Below are 10,000 nucleotides of genomic sequence, written 5' to 3' on the forward strand. Positions count from 1 at the left end.
TTTTCCTGGGTCTGCCTCTTCCACAGGTTCCCTCAACCGCTAGGGTGTGGCACTTTTTCACACAACTATCTTCATCCATTCTCGCCACATGACCATACCAGCGCAAACGTCTCTCTTGCACACCACAACTGATGCTTCTTAGGTCCAGCTTTTCTCTCAAGGTACTTACACTCTGCCGAGTGTGAGTACCGGCATTACACATCCATCGGAGCATACTGGCTTCATTTCTAGCGAGCTTACGCATATCCTCAGCAGTCACGGCCCATGTTTCACTGCCATGTAGCATGGCTGTTCGTACACACGCATCATACAGTCTGCCTTTCACTCTGTGCGAGAGGCCTTTTGTCACCAGCAGAGGTAAGAGCTCTCTGAACTTTGCCCAAGCTATTCTTACTCTAGCAGTTACACTTTCAGCACACCCGCCCCCGCTGCTGACTTGGTCACCTAGGTAACGGAAACTATCAACTATTTCTAGTTTTTCTCCCTGGAAAGTGACGGAAGTTGGTCTCAGAGCATTTTCAGTGTTTATTGTTCCTGAGCATCTGCCACATACAAAAACCATCTTCCTAGTTAGCCTTCCTTTGACATTGCTGCATCTCTTATGTGTCCATAGCTTACACTTGGTGCATCTTATAGAGTTTCTACCTACACCTTTTCTACAGATCGAGCAGGGCCATCTACCTGAAGGTGTTTGTGATTTGTCTACCTTCCTACTGATTACGACTTTGGTTTTAGCTAGATTGACTCTGAGGCCCTTCGATTCTAATCCTTGTTTCCACACCTGAAACTTCTCCTCCAGTTCTGATAGCGACTCAGCAATTAGAGCAAGGTCATCAGCATAGAGGAGCTCCCAAGGGCATCCTGTCTTGAATTCCTCCGTTATTGCCTGGAGGACTATGATAAATAGGAGGAATAATAATAAAACGATGATGATGATGATGATGATGATGATGATGAAGAATAATAATAATAATAATAATAATAATAATAATAATAATAATAATAATAATTGTGTACAGTGCTCAGGTGCACTACAACTCATCTAAAGTGTATATATAATCAGGTGTAGTTATATAGAGAAAGAGTTTCTCTATCGACAGATGTAACTTGATGTAATAAAAAGCTATGTCCACTTTTGTATTACTTTTGATACGACCTTGTGTGCCTCTGTGTGTGTGTGTGTTCTATCTTGGGAGGGTCATTTGACCAATAAGAAATACACTCACTGGTTCTATTTCACTTCTTTTTATTATTATTAATCAACTAAAGGCAGTGAACTAGCAGAATCATTAGTAGGAAGGGCAAAATGCTTAATGGCATTTCATCTGCCATTACATTCTAAGTTCAAATTCTGCCAAGGTCAACTTAGCCTTTCATCTTTCCAGGGTTGATAAAATAAGTACTAGTTGAATAGTGGGGTCAGGATAATTAACTTACCCCAACTCTGATCTTACTGGCCTTGTGCTAAAATTTGAAACCATCATTATTAATCAACTAATTTGGCATTTCTTTCAGCTCTTTAGAGTCTGAGTTCAGATGCTTCCAAGGTAGACTTTACCTTTTACTTTTTCAGCGTTTATAAAATAAGAAACCATTCATCCTTGGGGTGATGTAATCAACTTCACCCTCCCCTCAAAATTCCTGGTCTTGCGCTAAAATTTGATAGACTTATTTATCAACTATTTAACCAATTACCATATTTTAATGTGTATAAGGAACCTTCATGTATAAGGAACCCCCTAATTTTGGGGGCTTAAAATTTGGAAAAAACTGGTTTTGTAAGGGATTATAATACTATCCATATAAGAAACTCCCATATTTTTTAAACCTAATTTTTGACAAAAAATGGTTCTTTTTATACACGTTAAAATACGGTAACTCTGTGATGTAAAGGAAGGAAAAGATGGAAGCGAAGAGAGAATTACGGTAGTCTTACCTGTCGGTCCAGAAAAAGGGTCACTTTCAACATTCGTGTGCTGTCTCAATCTCCAAGGTTCACTCCATGTCCACTATCCATCACTGTACAGTCTCACACGTCTGCTCTGATGTGCTGTCCACCACCAACTGGCCCCTCATGCTTCGCTGATGCCGCATGTCCACCGCGGCACTTCCGGTGGGATCCACAGGCCCCACTTCCGACAGGACATGCCTATTCCCTCACTTCCGATCCTTCCCTACAGCACAGCCTGGCTCATAGCACCACAAACTCACTGTCTGCTTGATAAATCAGCCAATCAATAATCAGCTGGTTTGTCATTGAATAAACATCCCCGATTCTCCTCCTACATCAAAACTGACCCTCAATTGTCAGCTCCAACCACAGTCAACAATAAATAACTAACCTCTTTTAATTTCAGTACGTAAGTTCAAGAGTGCTGGGATTATTGAGCATGTGTACCCTCTTCATGATGTTGAAAAGTTGAAATTTTTAAAAACCAGCTGGGACTGGAAGTCTTTCTTCCGTCAGTTACCCATGGGTAAGTATCTAACAATTAAGCTGTCTGTCTCTCTTATCAGTCTATTCTGTTATTCAGTTATGTCTCCTGTATGGCTACTCACACACACATATAGCTGAAGCTAGCCAGGGAATCATGATGTGGCTCATAATGTTGGTTTTCGGGATGTTTTTTAAAATGTTTAATTTGTGTATATTCACCTGATGAAAACGTTTTTTTCCGCATGATGTAATAATTCTATTCATCAGCTGTAGTGAATGAACCAATATCCATCTGTTGTTATTTGTTTATTATATACATATATATATATATATATATATACACACACACATATATATATATGTATATATATTATATACACACACATTGATGGTAGTCTCTTGTGGTCGAAGAAAGACAGTTCTGCAATTTCTTGCAGAACAACCAGTGTGAATGATTTATTTATAGTGACCAAAGGCATGTATGGGCATTAGCTTAATCCTTCCATCAAATCAATGTTGCATGTGCATGGTGTACTATACATCAGCTGCCAAAGCAATCGCAGAGCAACTTGAGATGAAGTGTTTTGTTCAAGAACACAACACACCACCTAGTCCAGGCATTGAAACCATGATCTCACAATCTTAAGTGCAACACCCCAGCCACTAGACCATGCATCTTCACATGCACACACTCCTACCTACCTACCTACATATATATATATATATATATATATATATATATATATATATATATATTATATATATCTGTATGTATATGTATATATCTATATATATATATGGAACACATGGAAGAGGGAAGCTCAAGAAGACATGGGACAAGTACTAAAAGATGGCCTCTGGATGCTGAACCTCTCAGATGAGATGAAAAAGGACTGAGATATCTCATGCCTTGCTATGTCCAGGAGGACTCATCCTCAACACCAATAGTGTTAAGGCCATTCCTCCTGGTGAAGAGGATTGGCCTGCACAAGTCATGTGCTGGTGTCACTTAAAAAGCACTTATCCTGTTGCTATGTTGATAGGTTCTATTCTCCTGCCTCTGATTGAGTCTTAAAAAAAAGTTATTCATTTTAAAAACTAATTTCTCCACACGCTGTAACCAATTCATATCTTTTTCCTTTCTCATTACAGATGACATCAGAGCTTACTTTGGAGAGAAACTGGCCCTTTACTTCTCGTTCCTTATCGTCTACACCTATGCTCTCATTGCTCCAGCTATCATTGGCATCATCTATTTAATCACCAGTTGGAATAACATCTACCGAGAAGCTATCTTTGCTGTTTTCAACCTCATTTGGACAACCATCTTTTTAGAGTTCTGGAAGCGATTCTGTTCAGAACTTACTTTTAAATGGGGCACCCTAAATGAAGTGGTAGAAACTGAGGAACCTCGTCCAAGCTTCCATGGAGTTTTAGGCACCAACCCTGTGACAGGCCATCCCGAGCCAGTCTATCCTAAGTGGAAACGACAACTGCGATTTTATGGTGTCACAGTTCCAGTTATATTGTTATGCCTGCTCATTGCCTTTGAAGCGATGTTATTGTATTTCCAAATGCAGGATTGGGCAAACCTTCTCTATGAAAAAGACCCGAGTTACCTGAATTATGCCAATATGATGTGTTTCCCCAGCATTGTCTATGCTGTTGCTGTGACTATCATGAATACCTTGTATAACATACTTATCAAGAAGCTTAATGATTATGGTAAGACTGTTGTGATAAATAATGCCCCTTGTGTTGGGAACTGTTCTGTAGAATTTATTGGTGGTAAACCTTGTGTTTTATTGTAGCAGACACTTTCTTCGGTAGCAATATAGAAACTTTACTATTCTATTTGACCCATGCAAGCATGGAAAAGTATACATTAAAACAATGATGATGTTGATGCCGATGATGGTATCAGAACACCTTACTGAATTTTTTTTTCCATCTTGTGAGAAGCCTTGTAATATTTTGTGGGAACTTACCTTTACCATATGTGTATATTCATAATTTTGTGGAGTTCTGAGTTTACATTTCTTTTTTTTTTAGTTAGGAGGAAGAAGGGTAGATGCTCATAAACTTCACAGACTTCATGATTAATGAGACTGATATGGTTTGTGTAAGTCATCATCTACAGGGGATGGATGTGAAATGAAGGCAAGAAAAGAATTCCAGAAAGTTAACACAATAAGGAAGAAAGATTTAGAATAGGGATTAGAGTTGAGCTGGGGAAGAGGCACAGTATGAAGAGAAGAAGCAAAACAGGTGTATCAGATGGGTTTGTTTAAAGGTAGTGTGGATTCAACTAGTTCAAAGGACAGAAGCCACTGTAATAATAATAAAGCAAACTTAGAGGTGAGACAGTATGTTTGTGGGTCAGATATTGTAGTGTGTTGTGAGTAAAGATTTGCCAATCAATTCTTTTTGGTGCAGTCTTGAATGTTTGTGTCCATAACAGTAAGCACTGTTCCAGATACAGTAGCATGTCTTGATTGGTGGGGTATTACTTGAGTAACTACACTCATACATATCCTGAAGGTGGTTACTACAATCATGCCCTGAAGAAGAAGGCAAGTACATGTAGTAACCTGGCATGTTTGCGCCTCCTTATCAATGTGATACTTGTAAATGAGCACCATACAAATGGTATTCTTCATTTCTAATCTTCCATGAAAGCATGTTTGGCAATGGAGAAATATCACCTTGTTTGAAAGCAGATGAGGATTAGCAACAAGAAACATCCATCTGTTAAAAATTTGTCTCAATGGATTTTATCTGACCTATGTACTCATGGAAAAGTAAATATTGCTTTCAAATTTTGGCACATGGTCAGCAATTTTGGACAAGGAATAGGTCAATTAAATCAATCCCAGTGCTCAACTGGTATTTATTTTATCAACTCCAAAAAGATGAAAGGCAAAATTGAACCCAGAAAGTAAAGACAAATGCAATGCCTCTAAGAATTTTGCACTGCATGCTAATGATTCTGCCAGCTTGCCACCTCAGAAAAGTAAATATAAAAACGACGATGATGATGATGATGATGATATATGTGTATATATAACGGGAAGCTTTATGAAAATAGACAAAAGACGAAGGCAGGTTTACGGAAATAAACAAAAGACGAAGGCAGGTGGAATACAAACAAACAATTGTATTAGTATGGCGCTCAGGAAATATAAATAAAACAAGTCTTTAACGTTTCGAGCCTACGCTCTTCAACAGAAAGATACACAGAGAAAAAACACAGAAAGAAGGAGAGAGAAAAAATATGCGTGCAGAGGCTAGCGAATCAACATGGCGATCTGATTTCGGCCAGAAGTCAAAGATCAAACATGAGACGCAAGAGCGAAATTAGGGGAGATAATAGGGTTGAATGACCTCGCTCCAACATAAGAGTGTGTGTGTGTGTATGAGAGAGTATTAGTGCGTATGAGAGGTCTGGACGTGTGTATGTATATATGATGTGATGTGTAAAGTCGTATGGTGTAGTGTAGAGAGAGGAGATGAGGGAAGAGGGGGCAGGTAAGGGGGGAGAGAGGGGGAGAAGAGGAAGGGGGAGAAGAAAGGAGAGGAGAAGAGGAGGGGGAGAAGGGGGAGAGGAGGAGGGAGGATAGAGGGAGAGGGGGAGAGAGAGAGAAGGGGAGTGAGGGAGCAGAGAGAAAAAGGGAAGGGGAAGAGGGAAGAAGGAGGGAGGGAGAAAGAGGGAAGAAGGGAAGAGGAGTAGGGGTGAAAGGATGAAGGACTGAAGAGAAGTAGGGGTCGGGGGAAGGTTAGATGAGGAGGGGGGAGAGTTGAGACCAAATGGCATATAAGAGCGAAGAGAGAAGATTAATTCCTGTTCACGGCACAAACGGGAATCCGGATGGCCTCTGTGTAAGGACAAACCGAACACAGACAGGTGTTGCAAGGAGCGGAAATGGCGTGAGACCGGTGTGTCGTTTGCAAGGCGGATGTCACGAAGGTGTTCCGCGAACCGGTCAGCCAAGCGGCATCCCATTTGTCCGATGTACAGGGAATGGCAGAGAGAGCAAGAGACGCAATAGATAATATTGCTGAAGGTGCAGGTGAAGGAGTTGATGATGCGATAGGGTCAATGATAGGTGCCAGTGAGGAGGGTGGTGTTGGAGAGGTAAGGGCAAGTGCGGCAATGTGGGCGGGAGCAGGGGAACGAGCCAGGTTGGGAAGTAGGGTCAGGGAAGGAGCTATGGACCAAAAGGTCTCGACGGTTATGGGCTCGTTTGAAAGAGGGGAGGGGTCGGTTAGGGAAGATGTGTGAAGTGGACGGGTCGGACTGGAGATGACGGAAAGCTCGAAGAATGGTGTGTTGGAGAGGTAGGGTCGTGGGGTGGTAAGTGAGGGGAAAAGGGAGACGGGAGACTACAGGGCGGGTTCGGGGAGAGAGAGCAGATACACGGTCCACGGAACGTGCTCTGGTGAGGGCGGTGTGGATAGTGGTGAGGGGGTATCCACGTAGGATGAAGTGGTGAGCCATACGTTGAGACTGAGTCTCAAAGTCATGGTCGTCACTACAGAGCCTACGTAGACGGAGGAATTGGGAATAGGGGATGGAAAGCTTGGTGTGTTCTGGGTGGGAGGAAGAGAAGTTGAGGTATGAGTGTGAGTCTGTGTGTTTATAGTGAATAGAGGTGGTAAGAGTGGAGTGAAGAATGCTAACCGAAATGTCGAGGAAGGAGACAGAGGTGTTGGAGATAGTGGAAGTGAAGTGGAGGGCTGGATGGAATACCCACAAGGGGCTAAACATAGAGGGGACAAACAAGGACAGACAAAGGGATTAAGTCAATTACATCGACCCCAGTGCGTAACTGGTACTTAATTTATCGACCCCGAAAGGATGAAAGGCAAAGTCGACCTCAGCTGAATTTGAACCCAGAACACGTAACGGCAGACGAAATACGGCTACGCATTTCACCCGGCGTGTGTATATACATGTGTGTTTCCGTGTGTGTGTTATTTAATGTAAATACCTCTTGGAAAGCAAATTTACAGCAGCATTTGTTAGGGGATACATTTTAAGGATATACTGTGTTTAAAAACACAATATACATGTGTATATACATGTGTGTGTCCGTGTGTGTGTGTGTGTGTGTGTGTGTGTGTTATTTAATGTAAATACCTCTTGGAAAGCAAATTTACAGCAGCATTTGTTAGGGGATACATTTTAAGGATATACAGTGTTTAAAAACACAATATACAGCATGTCTATAAGAAATATTATCTTTCGAAAAACAGTGCAGTAAATTTGCTTTTCAAGATGTGTTTACATTAAGTATAATACACAGCTGACTATTTTAATCAAATATTGCTTCTGTTGCATATAACAGATCAAGAATTAATCTTGTATGGTATTAGACATACCTGTATTTATCTGTGTTGTTCAAATACATTCCACTGTCCACTCTTAGTTATCATTCTTAGCTCATTTTTGTTTAAATTATGAAATTATCTATGCCAAAAATGTATTCTGCTCTTTTTTCGTATAAGTCTTACTGGAAATGAGGTGATGACCGCTATTGAGCCAAAAACACATTTACATGACTCTCTTCTTATCTCCTAACAATAAGCTAATCCTTTTCCTTAATGGCATGTCAGTTCTGGAGAATTCTTGATTCGTGTAATTGAGATTACCACCCCTTTTCACAAGTGGAGCTGACCCTCATTGCCATTTGGTAATTATGATACATGCTCTTCTAGAGGCAGAGATAATTTTAATAAATCAATCATTTTTGATGTGTGTGTGCATATATATATATATGTATATAATGTGTGATGCATTTATCTTTACAGAAAACCATCGGCTACAGTCTTCCTATGAAAATCATCTTATAGTAAAAATGGTTTCAGTAAGTTACCATAATCTTTGTTTGCTCCCCCATTTATTTTTATATATATTCTTCACAATGTATTTTCTCTCCATAGAACAGTTGTTGTCCAACTTTGACCACTCTTTATACTTCATGACCTATAAATGCCCTACACTGTCTACTGTGTCCTAATCTGTCCACCAAATATATTTTATTGTTACCACTCACTGTAATGGATTTTCGTGTGTGTGTGTCTGTGTGTGTGTGTGTCTGTGTGTGTGTGTGTGTGTGTGTGTGTGTGTGTTCGTGTGTGTGTGTGTTCGTGTGTGTGTGTGTGTGTGGAAGCAAGTGGCTTAGTGGTTAGGGTATTGCATTCATGATCATAAGATTGTGGTTTCAATCCTGGACTGAGCGATAGATTGTGTCCTTGAGCAAAACACTTCATTTCATGTTGCTTCAGTCCCCTCAGCTGGGAAAATGAGTAATCCTGTCACAGATTGGTATCCTGCCCAGACAGTACCCTGGTAGATAAAGCAATTAAGGATATGAAGACAGGAAAAGCCCATCAGGAATCAGTGCTGAGATGCTTAAAATATCCAGCAGTGTGGGTTATGGTCTAGTCACCTGTATTGTAAATCAGGTGGTTCATGAAGGAGTAATACCCAATGACTGGTGTAGCAGCACCATAGTCAACTGCTACAAGGGTAAAGGTGATGCCTTAGATAGAAATAATTACAGAGGTTTCAAATTGTTGGATCAGGTGATGAAAGTTGCAGAGAGAGTCATAGCCCAACTAATCAGGGAGAGAGTTAGTCTAGATGAGATGCAGTTTGGGTTTGTGCCAGGTAGAAGCACTACTGATGTTATATTTCTCATAAGGCAACTGCAGGAAAAATACCTAGCCAAAGATAAACCTCTGTATTTGGCTTTTGTTGACTTGGAGAAAGCTTCTGACAGAATCCTCCAATCCCTTATCTGGTGGTCAATGCAGAAACTAAGGATAGACGAGTGGTTGGTGAGAGCTGTACAAGCCTTGTACAGGGATGCTATCAGTAGAGTGAGGGTGGGCAAGGAGTACAGTGAAGAATTCAGGGTACAAGGATTCACCAATAATCGGTGCTCAGTCCCCTCTTGTTCATCATAGTCCACCAGGCAATAACAGAGAAATGCAAGACAGGCTGCCCCTGGGAGCTCCTCCATGCTGATGACCTTGCTCTTATAGCTGAATTACTGCCTGAACTAGAGAAGTTCCAGGCATTGAAACAAGGTCTAGAATCAAAGGGCCTTAGAGTTAACCTAGCAAAAACCAAAGTCATAGTCAGTAGGAAGGCAGACAACTCACAAATCCCCTCAGATAGATGGCCCTGTTCAATCTGTAGAAAAGGTGTAGGTAGAAACTCCATAAGATGTACGAAGTGTAGGCTTTAGACACACTAAAGGTGCAGTAAAATCAAAGGAAGGTTAACAGAAACTATCCTTTGTATGTGGGAGGTGCACAGGCATAGTAAATGCTGAACATGTGCAGAAAATAGACTCTATCAACTGCCAGTGAAGCAAGCTAGAGGTAGTAGATAGATTCTGGTATCTAGGCAACCAGGTTAGTAGTGAAGGTGGATGTTCTGGGAGCATAGCTGGGAGAATAAGATTAGGTTGAGCAAAGCTCAGAGAGCTTCTACCCCTGCTAGCAACAAAGGGCCTCTCTCAGAGTGAAAGGCAGATTGTTTGATGTCTGTGT

General features: G+C 41.0%; 1 protein-coding gene across 5 annotated transcripts in view; it reads left to right on the forward strand.

Annotated features, from left to right (window-relative positions):
• Positions 1–10,000, forward strand: part of LOC115211809 (anoctamin-10) — a 251,375-nt gene that overhangs the window by 221,707 nt on the left and 19,668 nt on the right. For all 5 annotated transcript variants that reach the window (XM_029780514.2, XM_036502909.1, XM_029780515.2 and 2 more), the window contains 3 exons: positions 2,358–2,477; positions 3,590–4,162; positions 8,249–8,304. In XM_029780514.2, coding sequence (XP_029636374.1) covers positions 2,358–2,477; positions 3,590–4,162; positions 8,249–8,304 — 749 coding nt within the window. The remainder of the gene's footprint in view (positions 1–2,357; positions 2,478–3,589; positions 4,163–8,248; positions 8,305–10,000) is intronic.

Source organism: Octopus sinensis, linkage group LG5 (assembly GCF_006345805.1).
Source record: "Octopus sinensis linkage group LG5, ASM634580v1, whole genome shotgun sequence".
Classification (NCBI taxonomy): Eukaryota; Metazoa; Mollusca; class Cephalopoda; order Octopoda; family Octopodidae; genus Octopus; species Octopus sinensis.